Source organism: Gallus gallus, chromosome 18 (genome assembly GCF_016699485.2).
Source record: "Gallus gallus isolate bGalGal1 chromosome 18, bGalGal1.mat.broiler.GRCg7b, whole genome shotgun sequence".
Lineage (NCBI taxonomy): Eukaryota > Metazoa > Chordata > Aves > Galliformes > Phasianidae > Gallus > Gallus gallus.
The window spans coordinates 1,403,397-1,424,082 of NC_052549.1; the positions used below are offsets into that span (position 1 = coordinate 1,403,397).

The following is a 20,686-nucleotide window of genomic DNA, read 5'->3' on the forward strand; positions in this document are numbered from 1 at the left end:
CACTTACCCATCAGAGGAACCTGATAACACTGTGTTCACTGGAGCCAGATCCCCAAATAGCCATTGATAACAATAACATTGGATGTCTGCCAGTTTGACTGGGAATGGGCTGATTGGGCAGCAGGAGCCACATCCAGCTGCTAAGCAAGTGCTTTGTGTTTGAACCAAAGTGGTTGGAGCTGTCACGGAACGCAGCACATCAGCCTTGGAGCTGCCAGTTCAGGAAGGGTTGTTTTGCTTTTGACTTTGAATTTCCATGTGGTCACTGCATTGAAATAAGGAGTAAATATGTCTTGTGTTCTCTGAAAGAAAGGAAGGAAAGGCTGGAGACCCCTGTCATCCCGGGATAGCCAGTCCCCAGGGCAGTTTTTGTGGGCAGCATGATGCCGAGCCCTCCTGAGACCCATTTTGCTTCCAGCACTGTGAATTTGCTATAGGTGAGGTTTTGTACTGTGGTCATGCTGGGCTTGCAAACCACTGCCAGCCCTGATCCTGCCAGCTGCTGCTCTTCTGCTTTGTTGTTCCCCTGAGCCATGGAGAACCAGTTCAAGGATCAGCAATAAGAAAGCAGGCCCTCCCAAAAGGGGACAGCATTTTTATGCAGTTGGCTTGGTGAGAAGGTGCAGAGCCTGAATGGTGGCACGAAAGAGGGGTGTGAGCAGGGCTCTGTGGGGGAGCAGAACCTGGTTGCCCTGTCAGTGTGGAGCAGCTCTCAGTGAGCTTCATTGCACTGCAATGTCAGCCTCTCCTGTCCCATCCTTCAGCTGTGTGCCCGAGGCATCGATGCCCAGGATTCTGGCAGGTAGCCCTGCCTCCCTGGTGAGCCCTGCCTTGTCTCCTGCCACAGCTTCTGGGCTGGAGAGGTGCCATGCTGAAGGTGACAGTCTGCAGTATTAACATCTTTTACCCTTTTTAATGCCCAAGGGATCTCAATTTCTGCACATCAGAGGGGAGTGGTGAGGCCAAGCTGGAAGCAGCTGGGCTATGGATGCAGGATCCATGTTCAGGTGTCCTGCCTTGTCCCACTCCTTGGGACCTCTCTCGAGACAGAGTCACAACAGTCCCTGGGTGCCTGGAGCTGCTGCGGCCAGGCACGGACACCCTGTGCTGCTCTTCCTTGGCTGAAGGGACATTGCTGCCTCTGTGGCCATGCAGACTGCGTCCCCACTTAGGAGCAGCTCGCACACAGCTTGGCCATGCACAGAAAAGGAGGAATTCCCGAGATGGGCAGCAGGGCTGTCTCTGTGGAGCTCTGTGGCCTCTTTGTGGATGCAGGAGGAGGGCTGTGGGGCTGGGATGGCACGGGAAGAAGCCTAGGTTTAGCTTCACATTCCTGACCCAGCGCCCAGGTTTTCATTGGGCTTGGTCATTCATTTAACTGGACTGGCAGCGTGCTGGTTTGACTTTGTGCAGCTGAAATCCTCTTGGATTCTCCCGCTCTGTGCTGTGTGCATTGGATTTCTTGTTTCTCTTTTTTTTTTCTTTTCATTTTTTCCTTTTGAATCTGAAACTTGGCACACAGCCGTCACTTCATGACTGAGAAAACAGATCTGAAGGGAAGCAGTGAGACGTGCAGCACCATCCCTGTGCGCTGCGCGGGCGATGCCGGAGCTCTGAGCACAGCCCTCCCCTCTCGTGTGCTGCTGATGTCACCCACATGCTTCAGCAGTTTCAGCTGAGAACATGCCTCTGCTTACTCATTCATAAGCTAAAATCATCCATGAGGTTTGCCCAGCGTGGGACTTCTCCTGTCCAAACTTAGCTCCTTACATCACACAGGGCAGAGCCTGGGCAGAGCAGCGGCACTGTGGCACTGAGCGTGTCCATGCTGCAGAGAGGTATGGGTACAGCACCTCTGGGCAGGCTTTGCTGTGGGGAGAGGCAGCAAAGGAAGAAGAGAAGGGTTGCACAGCTCCCAGGTCCGCAGCTGTGCTTCTTCTGTTGTCTTTGAGCTGCTTGACTCCTGTTGCTTGTGTGTTTGAGGCCGGGTAGGCATCCTGCTGCAGGAGGACCGTGGCGATGACCCATTGCTGACAGCAGCAGTGCCCTGCTCGGCTGCACCAGGCAGCCCCAGCAGTCACCCTGGCACTGAGGTCTGGGTGCAGCTGAGTGTGGCCTGCACCTTCTCCAGCCCTGCTCTGCTGTGGCAGGGCTCCAGGCAGCAGGACAGGCACACTGAGGGACAGAGATCCTGGAGCTGGGCAAGCAGCATCCACCCTCTGGCTGCTGTGACTGAGTGCTTCAAACAGTACCAGCCCTTCAGAGACTGACTGTTCTTAGAATCACAGCATCACCAAGGTTGGAAAAGACCTCCAAGATCACCCAGTCCAACTGTCCACCTACAACCAATATTTCCCCACTAAACTGTGTTCCTCAGTACAGCATCTAAATGTTTCTTGAATACCCCCAGGGACAGTGACTCCACCACCTCCCTGGGCAGCCCATTCCAGACCCCAGGGAAAACTTCAGTTCCGGACCCCTCACAGCCCCTCTGCCCTTCTCTGGATGTGCTCCAAGGCCTCCATGTCTTTCTTGGAGTGAGGAGCTCAGAACCGAACACAGCACTCGAGGTGCGGCCTCACCAGTGCTGAGTACAGAGTGTTGGTCACCTCCCTCTCTGCTGGCTGCACTACTGCTGACACAACCCAGGATAACACTGGGCTTCTAAGCCACCTGGGCACACTGCTGGCTTATGTTCAGCTGAGCATCCATCAACGCCCCCAGCTCCTTTTCCTCTGCACAGTCTTCCAGCCACTCTGCCCCAAGCCTGTAGTGATGCCTGGGGTTGTTGTGCCCAAAGCGCAGGACCTGGCACTTGGTCTTGTTGAACCTCATCCCATCTTGTTGTACCTGTGGACAGCAAAACCCCCATTTACCCCTAATATGAGAAGGATCAGGGTTAGGGTTAGGGGTGAGAGCTCTGCTCTGCAGGTGGAAATTTTCATGGGTGGTAAGGCAGAAATGGAGCTGACTGAACACAGACGGAGAATCCTCCTAATCCTGTGCCCAGACCAACATTGTGGTTGAATGGAAGAGACCTTTGAGAAAGAGAAACCAGATCTTCAGGCTTAGATTGGTCGTGACTCCAGCCTGTCCCTGTCTGTGCTACCACTTTGCTGATGACCATCTGCATTTTCTTAAACTTGATTTCTGGTTTGAATGTCTGTAACTTCGTCTCCAAACACCATCTCTTGGTTCTGCTTTCTGCTGCATTAAACAGTTCTCCTGGATCAGAAATCTTCCCATTGCATTGCTTTTTGCTGGACTCCTGTTTTTTTCCTGCTTATTTTGAAAGCGTGTGCTCTGGTTATGCATTAATACTGTGGAAAAATAAGTGGGTTCCCTGCATTTCAGTCTTTCATAATTACTTCAGCACACCAAAATTGCAGCCATCAGTGATGTTCTTAGATGAAATTACTTCTCAGCAGTGCTGAAACAGCACCTTCCAGCCCTCCAGAACTGCTGCCTCTCCAGAGCTGAACCCTGCTAACCCAGTGAAGTTTCTTGGAAGCCACAGATGTCTGTGGCCTCTTCTTTCTACTTTGTGTGAAGAATTAAGAAGTCCTTTCCTTGCCACAGCCTCTCTCCCCAGCAGGTACTTTCTGACTGAGGAAGTCACCTCTTAAGCTGTTCTTTGAGGGGATTAAGAGACTGAGCAGTTTATGTCCTTGAGACAGATTGGATTGTGGCTATGTTGTACTCCCTCGTGGTTTTCAGCATCCTTTTACAAACATAGCCCCCAAAGTTGAACCCCAGCAGTGGAGTGTATAAGGAGAGCATTGCCCAGCTACTCGCCTTTAATGGTGGTGCTTCTCTGGGATTTCATGCTCCCCTGTCCTTTTCCAGGATGCTGTCTGCCACCCCAAGTGCTGCTTTTTCTGTGTCGGTTTGGATGAGTCAACATGCAGTCAGAACCCAGCTTACCAAGCAGCTCAAATCACACATGTTCTTCAGGAACACCTATACAGCAGGCAGTCAATATTTTAATACTACGCATTATTTAACAACATGAATTTTGTATTTTCTGGCAGATATGAGCTGTAGACCAAGGCAAGGCACCTTTGAGGTCCCATTATATCTGCTGTGTTTTGCACTGAATAGGTCCTCTTGAACGTAAGAAAGTTAAACTCTCCAACACTCTCAGTTAAGCCATTTGCTAATGCAAATTACTGATGCTTCTTTAGTCACAGTCCAGGTGAGCAGAACACATTTACTGTTTTTAAGGAGGTGATTAAGGTCACAAAGGATATGCGGTGTCAACCCCAATAGGATCCCACTGGCTTCATAAACCTTCCTTTCAACCTTTCTTTGCCCAGTGAGAGTCCCCTGGCTACCTGTCCTCTGCCCTGGGATCTTCCTGCGTCTGAAATTGAGGAGCTCTGTTAGAAAAGCCAGTGGGAGGAGATGGCAATCCCGTGCAATTGGAAACCAGCATCTCCACCTGCAAAATGCTGCTGGAGAAGTTGTTAAGTGAAACATTCTCTGGGAGTAAATACGTAAAGGAAATAGGAGGAGAGGAAAGGCCATTCTGTAGAAACATGATCTCTGCTGATAATCTCTGTGCAGCCACAGGCTTCATGGCTGACCTAGGAGAGGGGAGGAACAGGAAATCAAAGAACAGAGGGGATTTGGGAAGGAATGTCTGAGTTAAAAGTTAAAGTGTGGATGAATATTTTGGCTGCAGTCTTTCTTTGCGGGCATAAAACTCCTATTACCTCCTATATGGTGTTTTTCACCCATAGGTGTAGAAAAGGCTTACACAGAACCCAGTGCTACTACTTCTATCCTAGAGATAATAAATGGAGAACTACTTCTTCAGCTGCTTGTCCATGACCCCCAGCAACAGAGACAGAATCATTTGTGCTCTCTGCTTCCCTCTCAGCTGTTCCACCCATCACACCATTTTGCCTTTGCTCTGCTATGTCACACTGTCACCCTCTGGCTGAGGAGCGCGATCTCTTCCTGCAGCCAGGACAGGCTGCTGCGTGGGATGCTGCAGGTCCTGCAGGACGGTGAGGCACAGTCTGCCTCATGGGTGCCCCATCCCTGGAGGCACTCAAAGCCAGGTCAGATGGGATCCTGGGCAGCCTGAGCTGGTGGCTGACAACCCTACCCATGGCTGGGGGTTGGAAGCAGGTGGTCTTTAAGGTCTCCTCCAAACAAAGCCATTTTGTGATTCTGTGATCCCTGTGGTGGCTGGCTCTGCAATACAGACCAGAGAAAACAAAGGGTTCATCACTTCTTCATCAGTCACCTGGCACTGGGCAGGAGGGGTATAACCTGAGAAAAAAAGGGTTGTGTTGTCTCACTGCTTGTGTGGATGACTCACATCTGTGTTCTCAGAGCAAGGCTTGTGCAGCGCTGAGGTCACCTCACACGCCTGTGAGGAGATGCAGGAAGCTTGTTGGGCTTCACTGCACATAAAAATCGAGATCCAAATGAAGTAAGACACCTCAGCACTTTAGCAGCCAGTAGCACAATTCGGTGTCACCTCAGGGAGAGCCCCGAGTCATCCTGCAGAGCAGCACCAGCAGGAGCAGCTGGGTGCTGCTTTGTGTCTCTGTGTCAGCTTGGCATCTTGGCAGCTGGCTGTGCTCAGGAGGCAGCAGGGAGGGTGCCGAGCACAGACACCTCTCACAGCAGGGCTTCCCCTTCTCTAGGAGGTGGTGAGCCATGGTGAGCACCCCTGGGGAGGTGGGAGATGAGGCCCCTCCTAACTGTACGGTGAGCCCAGCCTGGGGAGAGGTCAGGGAAGGAGCTCCCTTGTGGACAGGAATAAAACATTTGGAGGTGTTGGCAAGCAGGTGAGACTTGCATCCTAGCACTCTGGACGAGTTCCCAGAGGAGCAGGTCTGAGAGTCCAGCAGGTCGGTGCTCCCTTGCTGCCCTGCTCTGCTTCCCTGCCTGCCTGGGCTCCCACTGAGGTTGGCCATCGCTCCGACTCCGGTTGTGTGAGGCCCGTGCAGGGAGAGCCCTGAAGGAGGAACAAATCACTCTTCGCCACAGGAATATTCTTGAGAAATACAGCAACGTGAAAAGGGAGTGGCAGCATTTTCCTTTACTGAACAGAAGAATTTCCCAAACTGTTTGTTTATGGTCCTAAAGATGGTTTCCATCGCTGTTGCACAGCCCCATGGGCAGCAGTTCAGAGCCGCTGCCCCGTGGCTCTGCATGGTGACACATGGCTCCCTGTGAGCACTGAGCCCTCGCAGGGCACAGCCGTGCTGTTGGGGTTATCACGGCTGGGAAAACAGCACTTTTGTCTGGAGTGCTGCCTAAACACATACAGATTTGATCCGTTGGTTAACAAAGCAGCAGAAGAGTGTGCTGGGGAGCTCTGTCTCTTACATGCAGGATTCATATGCAATCACTGTTGGAGCCGTGGAGGTGTATTAGCTCTGGCTGCCTGGCTTGTAGCTCACCGTATGCTGTGCATCAGAATTTGGTGCAGACAGCTCTGAAGCTGCAGCCATCACAATACAGCTTCCAGATGTGCAGGGCTTTACCTGCTCCCATCATCCAACAAAGGCAGGGCAGACCCTGGGCTTCACGTCCAGTGTTCCTCAATGTGAGCTGCTGTGTGTGAGGGGAGGTGGGCTGCAGTGGATGCTGGCAGCTTCAGCTCACATCTGTCAGTGAAAGAGGAGGGAGCATTTATATCCTGCCAGTTCTGTTCTGTGTTTTGGATTGCACGGGTTGCTTTCTGGTAGTTCTTCACTCCTTGCAACCTTTTTATTGTCTTACTTTGGGGACATGTTGGTTTAAGTAGTAAATAAGGATGTATTAAGTACAGTTTCGTGCCATGCAGGCAGTTTTGAATTTGCAGTGTGTGTAAGACAGAAATTCCCTGATGATATAACTAGTGAAAATCCAAATCTGAGCTTCAAGGATCATGTTTTCCTAGAAATACTGTTTTGTTCTTCAGCAACATGAAACAACTGAGAACGGCAGCAAGTTGTATGTGCATCTGTTCTTGTGTCCCATCCCAAATTGCACGTTTGCTTATCTGGGGGCTTGGAAGAATGGGGAGGATCAACATTTCCCATTTCTGCTCTTTTGTCAGTGCAGATGCTGGTGCTTAGGTGGGCACTAAGTGGAGGGAAGCCCTGTGTCAGGCTGTCCCTGTGGTGCATTCATGCCCTGCCTCTTCACACAGTCAGCAGCACATCCAGGGGTTGATCTCTGTCTCGACCATTTCCTTTCCTTGCTTGCAGTTGGCATTAGAAAGACATCCAGCAGGAGCTGGGGTTTGTCTGCAGTTCTCATCCCTGGTCCCTGAGTGCGACACACTGACTCTCCCTTGGTGATAATTGCTGTCATGTCCTCTACATGGAAAGTTCCCAGGATTTTTTGCTCTGTATTTACAGGGGATTTATTTTGGTCCTTAGCTGTGCCATGGCTGTGTAGAGCCCTGTCCCTGACCCCTGATGGAGTGTCCCTCCATCACACTTCGCGTGGTCATGGTAGCAGGCTGCCCCTGTGGGTACTTCAGACTTACAGAATCATAAAACAGAATCGCGGAGTGGCTCGGGATGGAGGGGACCTCAGAGGTCATCTTCTTGACAGCCTGTCTTCCTGCCTGCTGCTGGAACCAGAAGGCAGCAGAATGTCCCCAGGGTCTGGCAGGAGGGCTGGAGGAGAGCTTTGCACAGAGGGCAAGCAGTAGTGTCATGGGGCCACAGTCCCAGCAGCACTGTACCCAGGCCTGCCATTGTGCTGGGACTTAGTTGCTCATAGCTGATGGAGTCAGGCTGTTCTCCTCTGTCCACTGAGACCCGCCGTGCCAGAGAGAGCTGTGTGGGAGCTGTGGGCAGACAAGGCTGTGGGCGGTGTTGCAGCTGCAGCACGACATTGAGAACGGACGGGATAGACACAGCATTGTCCTTGAGAGATTTATGGGAGGGTCACCAGAAACTCTTCCCATGGCAGAAGGTTCCACATTGCTTGTTGTTGATGCCGCATTCTTCTGTCCTCTGTTGTGCTGGCATTTTCCATTTCCATTTTGGACTGTTGATGGAAATGCACCGAGAGCACTTTGGATTGGTTGGACCTATTACTTCTGAGCAGAGTAGAAGTACGAGTTCCTCTTGTTCTTCTCGAGCCTGAGTGTGTTCTTTGTTCTGTGCACCCACTGGCTCCTCCGTGAGATGTTTTACTTCTGGCTGCAATCTCCAGTAGCTTCCTGAAATATCCAAGAGCATCCAAATCCTGACTGGTCACTGGTTATCAATCCTTCTTCCCCTCAGATCAATGAGTAGCAGGATCTCAGAGCACATTTTCTGTTTAAATCCTCACCCTTTCTACTGTTTTGGGATGTTTTCCTTGCTGTCTCAGGTTCAAAATGTTGGAGAAATTGTCTTTACATTTCTGTTTTCCATCTGTAAAAGAAAGGGTTTATCTTAGCTATTAATTCCTTATCAGCTGATTCAGTAGTCTGTTTAAATGGAGAAACCAATATGAAAAGACTGTGCTTATCCAGGCAGGACAGAATTCTGAATTGTGAGCAGTCAGAAGCGTGGGTTTATGTATAATGCAAATGTGATTGATTTTGACTGAGCCTCCAAGTGGGTACATGAAGAACTGATAATAGATCTAAGAGAATTTAATTTTACCAATTTTATTATTTTATGCTCACTTCCACCAGGATTATTGAAAAATCCATCCAGCAGTACCCCATCAATGGGAAAATCTAATACATGAGGTCAAAACAAATGAAAATCATAACTAAAGGATAAGAAAACAAGGCAACATACAGACCTGAGGGGGCAGGAAAGAGTAGTAGAATCACAGCATCAGGAAAGTTGGAGAAGACCTCTAAGATCATCTAGTCCAGCTGTCCACCTACCACTAACATTGCCCACTAAGACATTTCTTACATGTTTTCTTTTTATTATTTGATCCATCCAAGAAGACCATTCCATCATCTTGAAACCATCAGAGAATATTAGATTGCATTTTCCCTTCCCACTGCTGCTACCTATTAACACACAAAGCCTCACATTCTCTTCAGGCAGCCCATGATTGGTCTGGTGGGCATGGTGGGGGTGGGCTGATGGTTGGACCAGATGGTCTTAGTGGTCTTTCCCAGCCTTAATGATTCTGTGATTCTGTGATCCTAAAAGACAGCACTCGGGGCATTTGAACCCAGCCTGTTTCAAAGTAGATACTGTAACTGGGAGAGAGGGTGAGAAAACACACCGATGGCATTGGGAAGGTAATACACCACCTAACAACACTGTGGAAACAGGAAGGTAACAAAGACATGCAGAGTCAGTCAAGCCTGCTGAAAATGACTTCTGCCCTTTCTCTTTGCGGGTATGTTTGGTTGTTTGACTGGTGACCTCAGTGTGTGCCCTTGTTAGAGAATATCCTGCTGAGTGAGGGAAAGGAAGAGGTTTGGAAGTACATTTGGGGCACCTTTGTGCAAGCGGAGGGTGGCGAAGAGGAAAGCTAGCAGCAGGACAGAGCAGCCAAAAATGCCTTGGGCTTTGGGGCTAGGGGGGTGCTGTGGGGTGAACCTGTGGGGGTTGTTTCCTCACACATGTGGTGGTCCACCGGTGGCTTGAGGTTGCACTATGGGATTTTGTTGGCTGCATGGCACTCTTCAGTATGCATCTGATGTGAAATCTTACTGAAATGTTGCTCATGGAGCAATCAAGGCTTTCCTAGTATTTCTTGCAGCTGATAATTTAGTACTGAATTGGAATTCAGGTCTCTCTATCACTGTTTGCAGTGAAATCAGAATGTGATCCTGTTTCTTCTGGCATTTTAATTATTACATTTGTAATAAGAGAGGCATTCTCATAAACATGACATGCAAAGCATAGAGATAGTCCTGCTCCCTGGATAGATCACTCTGGGGCGCAGATCACCCACGTCCACCTTGCTGTCATTTTCTGTGGGAAGGTCTTTTGGGTATCTGAAGGCCTGATAACATGAAGACATCACAGATTCATAAAGTCATTATGGTTGGAAAAGACCCCTGAGATCACCTCATACAGCCACCATCCCATCACCGCAGTGCCAACCAAACCACGTTCCTCAGTGCCACATCTCTGCAGTTCTGGAACACCTCCAGGGACATCAGGTGGTTCTCTGTTGGGGTTGAATGTCGTCCTGGTGGGATGAACTTATTTTTTCCAAGTTTCCAGATGTGTCTCATTCTGTCCTGCATGACACGGTGTTTGAATGGTACTTTTTTCTGTTTCAGCCGGAAAGGATAGATCCCAGCGCATCCAGGCAAGGCTATGACGTCCGCTCAGACGTCTGGAGCTTGGGGATTACACTGGTGAGTGAGTAGGGCTTAGGCCCTCTGCTGCATGGCAGTTCCCTGCTGGGTATCCGTAGTGCACATGGCGGTGTGACGGAGCTGGTTGGTGTCAAATGTGCTTGAAGTGAAGCCTGGCTCTGCTGCAGTGTAGCATTTGTATTTTGTGATGGAAGTGGGAACCTCCTGGCTCAGAAGGAATATAAATCCCTTCAAGGCAGAGGGCTAGCCTGAACCACTGGGGATACATTTAGCTGCAGCTATAGTCAGAAGCAGAGATGTGAGCAGGGAAAAGGTGCTGGATTGTAAATGAATTTTGTCTTCAAAATCTGATGTGAGGAGGCATGGTGAGCGTGGCGGTGCAGAAAGAGCACCCAGCCTTTGTGAATGAGCCTCTCACAGCCCTGGTGTGTGGGCTACTCCAGCTGTGCAGTTTGTCAGTTAATCCTCGTTCCCAGTTGCTGATTTCTCTCTGACGACAACACTGAAAAATGCAAACATCGATCAATTGAGAAGTTATCCCCTTCTCAGAGTGGTGAAGTAAAAGAGAAATCAGAAGCAATGGGTCAGTAGCTTCTATCAATGGGCTGCCCTCCCTGCAGGCATTTTAAAATGCTTGTTTTCTCGGGATCCCTTTTCCATAGTGGTTATTACGATGTCTGGGAAGGGATTGGAGGATTTTGTTTTCCCACTTTTGAAGTATCTTAAAAAGGCCATTGGTTCATTTTATGGTCAGTAGAGGAGAGGCATTGACCATATGAGAGTTCAGCATAGCTGGGTTAAATCTTAGCTGGGTGAGTTGAGATACAGTCTTGATGTAGATAGCAAAACTCCTCGTCCTTCTCTCAGCTGAACTGCCTGTAGGGGATGGGATGGAGAATCTCATCTTAGTTTTCCTTTGGGACCTTCGGGCTCTTTGTAGAGATTTTGTTACCCTGAAAGAACTTGGCATTGTGTAACCTGTCTCCTGCTGTTACTGTCTTCTCACAGTATGAGCTGGCCACAGGGCGATTCCCCTACCCCAAATGGAACAGTGTGTTTGACCAGTTGACACAAGTAGTAAAAGGAGACCCACCACAGCTGAGTAACTCAGAGGAAAGGGAATTCTCCCCAAGTTTCATCAACTTTGTCAACTTGTGGTAAGTGTTACCTACACAAAGCACTTGGAGTTGTATTTTTTTGTCATTGCAAATTATTTGTCAAGTCATGTGCCAACGCTTAGTTCCAAGTTCCTGCACCAACACAAGGTTGAGGACTTCACATTTCTCTTCTTTGGAAGGTGATGGGAGGTTTTTGAGTCTTTTGTCTGAGTGGGGTCTGAAGGACAGGCTTTTGGGAGCTGCTCTTCAGGGAAGAAATAAGGAGAAAACCTCAGAGTCACAAGACCCATGGTGGGAGATCTGCTTGGCCTGTGCAGCCTGTTCATTAGTTACTATACAGCCTTTGAACAGACCTGCTATTGCCTTGTCTTCTTCAGGAAGAAGCCTGAGACACCTGGTAGTATTGTCTTGCGGTTGAGCTGAGGATCTGTTCTAGTCCTGCCTTTTGCCTAGCCTTGCCTTCCTGCCTGGTTGGACATGGTTCTGCTCAGCTGGCTGTCAGGACCTGCAGCAGGTGGCTTGCTTGCTTATTGATCTCATGTCCGGTGTGAGAAGATAAAGACTCAAAATACATTTATGAGGTGGAAGGGCCTGTGCAGGTTGGTCAGCCTTGGATGGGCTGTTTGCAGAGCTTGTGCAGAAGTCTCCAGCAGTCCATCTGCCTGCCACCTGTGCATGGTCCTGCTTAGGCTAAGGGCTGTGTGTGAATTTTCTAAGTACTTTTCCTTCAAAACGTGAAGGGTCATCAGAGTAATTTTGTTAACCTAATAATGAAGTGCACGGGTCAGTGTGATCTGCATACCCCTTCAGGCCTTTCTGTTCTGGGTCTATGTAGGTGATGGACATCCTGAGCCAGGGATGTCCTCAAAGCTCTGTGACACAGGAATTTTCAACAAGAGACAGTTCTTTACTTTTTAAGAGATTTTGTTTTAATATTTTCAGTACTCTGGAGAAGTGAAGGGTTCAGGTTCAAAGTGGAAGAGGGTTTGGGGTTTGGATTGTATTGTCTTTCAGAATTAGGAATTTTCAGAATGCAGATTCTGTTTTCCAAGTGTCTGTATTAAGACCTTGTTACTGCAGAAAATGAAATGTCAAAATGGTTTTCATTTGTCAGACAAAAACTACATGCAGAAAAACTACGTATCAGAAAGTCAGTGTTGCTTTCCCCTGCCACGTACAGTACAGGCAATGGATGATTTCCCACACACTTCTCTGTAGAGATGTGGTGTCATAACAGAGTGCTAAAAACCAAGAGCTTGCTCTCCTGCCTGTTTGTGCTGTTAGATGTGGCTCCAGATGACCCAAGAGAGGAACCTGCATGGCGTCTGTGCTGAACAGCAGCGTTTGCCCAATGTGTCTCATTGCTCCGTTTGTATTTTCCTCCCATTCACCGTTCCCAGGGCCTGCTGCTCTGGGACAACTGCAGTGCACAGAGCACCGGGCAGATTTCTGTCTAATTCTGTTTTTTCTTCAGTTTTGTAAATAGGCAGACTTCTGTCTGGAATATTTATGATGTCATCATAGCAACGCTGTAATAAACATTTTTCGTAGTAACTTTTAGTTAAGCACAGACTGGTGTTAGCAGCAGGTAAATCTCCTAAAGGCTGTGCTGGTGGGTGAGTGATGGCACTGATCCCCGGGGCATCACCCCACACATATCTATTTAATAGCCCTCTATTTTTGTGTAGTGAAGAGTCAGGAAAAATGATGGAAGAGTCGTGCAGTGTTGCTGTCTGCTGGTTGTGATAGATCTGCAAGAAAATGTTATTTTTGCTAATGTTAGAAAGTTGAGGGGGCAACGTGGAGCACCGGTTGGGCTGTGTCTGTGTCCGCAGTGCTGTGGGGCCTTTGGTGGCCTTTGCTGCCTCCTGCTGTCCCACCACAGCCTGGCTGTGCCCTGTGCTGCAGGCCAGGAGCCAGCGAGCTGTCCCTGTGCTGCGGAGATGGCGGCCGCATGGCCAGGCTGCAGTGTGGGATTGTGGAATCCCTGACTGTGCCAGGCTGAAAGGAGCCGTTAGGATCATCGAGTCCAGCTCCTTATTCCGTGCAGGACCACCCAAAATCGGACCCCATGACTGAGACTGTTGTCAGAACTCTGGCTGCCCACTGCGCTGGGGGGAACGATGTGGTTTAGCTTGCAGCTCTCTTAGGCCCATCCTTAGTGGGGTTTGTTGATCACTATGGGGTCTGTGCTCATGCTAGCACCTGCACCAGTGTGGGGAGGGAGTCTGGTGATGACTTGCAGCTTGGAAAGGGTGACTTTCAGAGGAAACCACATTCCTGGACTTGAATGGTTTGGGATGCTCAGAGTTCCTCCACGACAGCAGTAGATTCAGTATCTTATGCTGTAAAAATGTATGTTTAATGTCTGTAACCGTTTCCTCAGCCCTACCTTTTCCTAATTCTCTTTCTGCTTTCTTTAGCCTTACAAAGGACGAGTCCAAAAGGCCAAAGTACAAAGAGCTTCTGGTGAGTGCAGAGCATGCCTGCTGAGCCCGGCTGCTGCGGCTGTGCACAGCACAGAGCAGGGCTGGGTCACACGTCTGTGTCTTCTTGGCTGATGGAAGCAGAGCATTCAGCTCTGCAGCCTGAAGGACAACAGTGCCTCCCTGCCACCCTGTCAGGCTTGTGTGGCTCTCATGATGGCCAAGATTATTGGTGTCTGTCCATAAGTACTCAGTTCTAGGAGCTAGGTGATGGTGCAGATGCCGTATTGGAGTGGGTTGTCTAACCAGACATAGCTGACCCATGTGGTCTCTGAAGTGTGCAGGTTTGGGTAAGACATGTAGGCTGTGCCCTGCAACCTCTGCCTTGGCTTGAGATCCTGTGACAGGCACTCAGAAGCCCTGTCAGATTGCTGGCAGACCTCAATGCCTCCAATACATTAGCCACACCATGAAGCAAGGAGGTTGGCTGGGCCTTGGTGTTGGATAAGTCACACTTGGCAGCCACGTATTTTCATGGAACTCCGTGCATTGGGAAGCCACCCCTTCAGAGAATGGGGGAAACCTGTCCTGGGTGCCTGATGGTGTCGGCATTGTGGGAAGGGAGTTTGCCTGGCGTCCTGGCCCACAGAGTCACCATGTCATTATTTCCCATCTGCTGTGAGGTAGAGCCAGCCAGTACAGCCTGCTGGGCAAATGTGAGGATCAGAGTTCAGGAGAACTGGTTTGGGATCCTCACCTCCTGTTTGGCCTCCTAGGTCACATCTCCCCGTTGTTTCTGTCTCTTCATTGCTGAAAAGGCCGATGATGAAGTCTTTAATGAAAGTATTTCAGTGTGTCTCCCATGGAGTCTCACCCCACCTCTTTCCTGCATGTTTAAGATAAGGATACCTTACATGCAGAAAGCCACAGACCAGGCCATGTCCTGGTGTCCTGCCCTCACTGCCACCCATGGGAGTCTTGCATCAGGCAAATCTATATGCTGTGCTTGTATCTGGGGTATCCAACCTGAAAGGCAAGTGTAGTAACCTGCTTGTTTCTCTGTCTGATTCCAGAAACATCCCTTCATTCTGATGTATGAGGAACGCACAGTGGATGTTGCATGCTATGTTTGTAAAATCCTGGATCAAATGCCAGCAACTCCCAGCTCTCCAATGTATGTCGATTGATATTGCTGCTACGTCAAACTCTAGAAAAAGGGCTGAGAGAAAACAAGCTGTAAAGAATTTTCATCACATATTGCAGTGTTTTTAATGCTCGCCCAGACACCATGTGCAATAATATTGGTGTTATTTCCATCCTGTCTGTATACTGTTGTCACATATAAAGTGCATCCCTGTAATACCTGATCACACAGTGTTAGTGTTGGTCAAAGAGAGACCTCATCTGCTCTTTTGTGGACATATTCATGAAATGTGGAAATAAGTACATTTATTTGTTGACCGTGATTGGATAGCACCTAAAATTCATTTCTAGACTCAAACTTGGAGACTCCTCAGCAGCTACTGGAAAGATTTTTCTCTCAAATTCTTCCAATTGTTGTTTCAAGTAATAATAAAAAGCAAACAAACGAAAGTTAGGCGTTGTCTGTCTGAACATTAAGAGACTTTGCCTGGAGGGAGAAGAACTTGCTTAACCAACGAGATGCTTTGCCTTCTGGAGCCAGAAAGGCAAAGGAGAATTTTATTCTTCACAAAGTGCAATAGATTTACCGCTATGAAATTCTGTTGCTTTACAGTCGCAGCGTACTTTCTGGGGACAGTGTGCTCAGCTGAACTTCCTGTTAAAGAGAGATCATGTTAAACATAGTGAATATGTCTTTACCAAAAATATGTCGCGTTGAAAGAGGCTAACATTAAACTATTCAGAGATGGGACATCATGTATTCTTTCTCCTTTTACCAAGCCAGCCACTCTTCACTCTTAACTAGGCGTCCTGTAAATTGTTACCTGGTAAGATAAGACCTTTGATCTGAAGAATTATTAAACTACTCGATTGAATTTAACCCGCTTGTGACCTGATTTATAGCTGCACAGCGCTCACCACCGGCTGGCTTTGCTTTGACTTCGACAAGTGCCGTTCACAAAGTCTGCGGCTGTTTTTCTGAGCCAGAAATGAACGTCTGTGATTCCTAGTCAATGTTTCTCATGCTCTTCACTGTCCCCAGCTCTGCTGCTAGCACCGTTTCCCTGCCCCCAGCCCAGCCAGCAGCACTGCCGCTTCCCAGCCCACTGTGTCCCTAACATGGCCAGACCTCAGCAGTTCCTTCTCAGCACTGTGCAGGATGGTTTCCCTGCCACACTGAGTCTGTGCCCATTGTGCTGCTGCAAATGTGATGCTCTGCTTGGTTGGAAGCCTTGTTCGCCTTTTGGGTGTATGTAACCTCCTGTTACCTGTTACCTGGGAAGCTCATGTTGTTGTACTTTACAGTGAACCTTGCTGAGAACCTTACAAGGTAGCAGAGATGAGGGGATGTCAAACACCTTCTGGGTTTTCAACTGAGCCAACAAGACCAGGCGAGGTGTTGGACTGGCACTGCCCAGAGCTGTGGGTGCCACATCCCTGGAGGTGCCTGAGGCCACAAGTAGGGTGCAGCCTGAGCTGGGGGCAGCCAGCCCATGGCAGGGGTTGGAATTGGATGATCTTGAAGGTCCCCTGCAGCCTAAGCCATCCTGTGATGCTGTGAAGGTGTGACCTCGTGACCAACGGCTGAGCACGAAGCAGATCAGCTGTCATTTTACCTTCTAAATTTGGCATCGTTTTCAGAGGTGATTTTTTTACTGAAAACTTTTTTTTTTCCCTCCAAACTACTGCAGTTCTCAGATGTTCTGCAGCATGCTGGGGATCAAATGGAGGCTGCGTGGTTTCCAGTTTGAATTGTCCACTTTTCAGCACTCAATATGACTTTGCCAGAATGTGAGCAGCCCACTCGAAGCTTTGGCAGAGGGATGGATGTGCAGAGCGGTGCGCACACAGCAGCAGTAGTGGGATTTGCCCGGATGGGGCTTCGCATTTCGGTGCCACCGGGCTGCAGCGGGAGCACAGCACGTCCCTGCCCCGCTCCTCGAGTGGGGAAGCAGAGAGCCCAGGCCACACTTCTGAGCACCCGGCAGAGGGCACACAGCGCTGCAGCTCCCACTGCGCTCGGCTGAAGCTGAGTGTCCCCAGCACCCTGGGCGGCACTCCTGCAGCGCCAATGGGGCAGCGCTGAGCTCTGCAAGGAGTTGAAAAAGCAGAATTCCCTGCAGTGAGCGGTCCTCCCCAGCAGCTCTGGTTAAATCAGAGCACGGCCCGTAGTGTGGCTGAAGCAGTAATGAGTCGCAGTCAGGCGTGGGCTGTGCGCGGCACTGCTGTACAGAACGCGTTTATCATACATCGGTTTCAGCTACTGAGGGTGCACCGTTTATTGCAATGTATCTTTATAAAAGAGAAGTGTATAGTGTTCAGAAGCTGTGAAAATAGTGTAAGAACTGTACATTGTGTACTCTGCTTATTTTTTTTTTCTTGTACCATAGAAAAAAAAGATGTATAAAAATGATCACAAAGCCGATGTGCAGGGATGTTGCCTTATTGTCTGTAAAATGGAGCTCAGGAACGTAACTGCTTCAGAGAGCTTCAGAGTATTTTATCTGGTATCCTGGTTGGACTTCCTTCTCTATTTAAGATATTATACATGGATCAGAGTGTTTATGTAATAGTTCTATCCTTTTGCCTGCAGGTCAGTTGTAATAAAACTAGGATGCGACCGTGCCCTCGTTATTTTCATTGTGTCAGGTCAGACATAAATGGGGAGATGTGTTACGAGCCGGAGAAATCCCTGACTTCCAGCCGTTCCTCCAGGGGAGGCGGAGGGGCAGAGGTGGCTCAGGACATCTTGTCCCTGTGAGGAGGGCCGGTGGCTGCACCCACAGCCTGGGGAGAGGGCAGTGATGCTCACAGCCTCGCAGGCTTCTTGTATGTGTGGGAAAGCACTCACTGCTTTCTGCAGTGTCCAGATTTAAGAGTATGGAGTCCTGAGTAATTTCTACTGCCAAAGCTCTGGGTGCTGGGATACGTGTCTGCCTGGAGGCCACGGAGGACTTGGAAACCTTCCAGGCGAATGAGCAGAACTGGACCCCATCATCAGCCCCACAGAGATGAACACAGTATTGGGGAATGGGGCCGTCCACGAGTGCCTGTAATGTCAAACTGACTTGATGGGACCAAGGTTTTGATGAGAGGAAGAAGAACAAGAGCATGCTGGCAGGGACTGTTGGTCGTACCACAGCTCAGTTCTTAGGGACTGGTGGGGTAACCTGGCATTGGCTCCCACCCTTCACTTGGAGGGTGACAGTCTTGCCAAGAGAAGGGAAGGCAGGCAATGGAGCCAGGGAAGGACTTGCATTAGAGATACATGGTGACAAAGGCTTGAGGTGGTTGAAGTCTGTCAGCTTAAATAAATTCCGTGGTTCTGACACATCAAGGTTGTTTTGGAAGGTTCCTGTTCCTAGCACAATACCTGGGACGTTTTTGGGCTGCTTGCTGTCCCTGCTCTTCATCCATAACCCAAGATTCCAAACTCAGTGTTTTACAGGCAAAAGTCAAAACCCACCAAGCACTGGGGAGCAAGGTCAGATGCTGCAGGGCCTGCTCCTGCCAGCTCCACAAACAGCAATTCTGTTCCTTCTGCACCAACAGCTGCCTGTCTGTGCTGAGGTTTGTTCTGGAGGAAGCTGTCCCAGTGGACGAGAAACCAAAAGAAAGGTGGCAGAACTGAACTGGGCATCCCCGTGCTTTTCAGGATGCAGAGGATCCCGCTGGTCTCTTTTCCCTTGTGACTGTGTGGCATGTAAGGAGGACTGTCTGTCATCACCTCAGGTTCCCCCTGTTGCCCCATAGAATCCATGCTTGGGTTTTTTTTCCTGTTGACTCACTTGGACTTCTCTGCCTTCACCAAGGGCTGTTATCATCACATTATTGCTCACATGGGTGGTATGGGAAACCTATGACCCCAAATGAATCTTCTGTGTCTTGGACAGGACCTGTGCCCAAGCAATGCTGCTGTTGCTGTTGCTCTGAGCCTTGAACCAGTCCAGCATTCCTGGTATAAGTGGGCTACAATGGCTTCCTCTGACCCTGGAGTTGGGAATCCTCCTGCAGATAACCCAACAAGGTTACATGTCTCAGCTCTTGCTTTCCCTCTGTAGCACCACATGGACTGGAGGCTGTCCCAGTTCCTGCGCTCAGCCAAGGCTGAGGAGCAGCTCTAACTTCAGGCAGGCTTGGGGCCACCAAGGGCTGTTGTCATGCACAGTGGCCCAGTCTCACACCTCATACCACTTCCTCACGTCTTTATGCAGATGTGCAGGGCTGAAGCGCTCCTGATACTCTCTCCAGGTATTACGTAGCATCCATAAAATAGATATACTGGCATTTATGATATGTCTGTGGGACTCCAAGATTTTAAGATTTTGATGAGTTCAAACTCCTCTCTGCATGGACATAAGCAGTATGGATGGACATGGGCACCCCGACTACTTCATCTGCAGCACTTGTGAGTTGTGTGGTATGTATTTCCGCTCATCTTTGGCTTCCTTCCTGCCTTATGTCCTCTGACTTCTTGGTAAGAGGTGTAGGTTCCCCCAGAGGCACCACTTTGGAGAAAAGCTCAATTTTCGCTATGATGCCAGACACAAACCCCAAGTGCAGTCATTGCTTTGAATGTGTGAAGGGCCCTGGGAAAGATGGAATGGCTGCTCTGGTGAATAAGAACAGAAAGCAGCTCCTGATTTTTACCATTATGCTTAAGGCTGTGCAGACGGAAGCTGAAGCACCAACTCCCTATTCTGGTGGTCACTGTGCCACTGTTGTACTGGGAGTAAAATACAGAGCTGGCTGTTGGATGGGACTGTGGGCAGCCTCCCAGACATCCCACCAAATCCCTCAATTCTTTCTCTGCTTTCTGTGAGGAAAAGTTGCTGCCATGGCCATCCATGAAGGCAGTTCCTCTCTTGGCCAGATGGGAATGCACCTTGTTGGAGCCAAATAATACAGCAGAGGCCTAGTTTGTGTTTGGCTGGATATTGAGAGGAGGAGGTCCTGTCTGACCTTCCAAGGAAGACGGGTTTCTCACCAGACTCAATACAGACTGAAAACCTATGTGCAGCACACCAAACACTTCTGCAATGTACTGACTATAAGTGGTTCATCTTGGGGTGTTTATGAGGGCCACCACGTATTTACAGAGCTGTTCATGAGCACTCCTAGTCCCTCTGACCCATGAGGCATGCTGAGAGCTCAGGGATCTGCAGAAGCATGACCCAGAGTGCTGCTCTGTGCCAGCAAACACACCTCAACCAATTGATGCTTTAAGAGAAACAATACCAAAACATGGGGAAAACTGTGACAGGTGCATGATAGGCTGCTGTACCTCAGCCTCCCTCCCTCCCTCCCTCCATCCCTCCCTCCCTCCTTCCCTCCCTCAGATTCTGGGGCTCCACATCACACTGATTTCCTGAAGACATTTGCAATTGACCCCAGTTCCAGCCAGGTCCTTGTTCCTGCAAGAATGCATGCTCAGCAGTGCATTTCCAGTGAGTGGTGCTGGAACCATTTCCTTGCACCGTGCTGGCTCAGCTTGGCACTAGGAAGGGGAATTGCTTGGAAGGGTTCATCCAAGGGAGTGGGAGAAGTTCACACATCCCTGGACAGCTCTTTCTTACTGCTGAGCTGCTCAGGAGGTGCTGAGCAGCCTCTGCTGAGGCCTGGTGCTGTTGTAGTGCACCTGGGCTTCTTTTGGCCTGCTGGGAGCTTTGCTTTGACTCGTTCAGCTCTAACAGCAATTGTCTAACATAGAGATGACCATTACTGGCTTTGTTTTGGCTTTCTTAGGATTG

General features: G+C 49.4%; 1 protein-coding gene and 1 non-coding gene across 9 annotated transcripts in view; both read left to right on the forward strand.

The window, feature by feature from the left end:
* MAP2K4 (mitogen-activated protein kinase kinase 4) overlaps positions 1-15,816 on the forward strand; it is an 88,584-nt gene extending 72,768 nt beyond the window's left edge. For all 8 annotated transcript variants that reach the window (XM_040649617.2, XM_040649615.1, XM_040649614.2 and 5 more), the window contains 4 exons: positions 10,211-10,288; positions 11,258-11,406; positions 13,791-13,836; positions 14,867-15,816. In XM_040649617.2, the coding sequence (XP_040505551.1) occupies positions 10,211-10,288; positions 11,258-11,406; positions 13,791-13,836; positions 14,867-14,980 (387 nt within the window). In that variant the 3' untranslated portion in view covers positions 14,981-15,816. The remainder of the gene's footprint in view (positions 1-10,210; positions 10,289-11,257; positions 11,407-13,790; positions 13,837-14,866) is intronic.
* On the forward strand, positions 2,040-2,120 carry MIR1748 (microRNA 1748). Its single transcript, NR_035247.1, has one exon. It is a non-coding gene; the product is annotated as a microRNA 1748 (primary transcript).
* Positions 15,817-20,686: the final 4,870 nt, after the last annotated feature.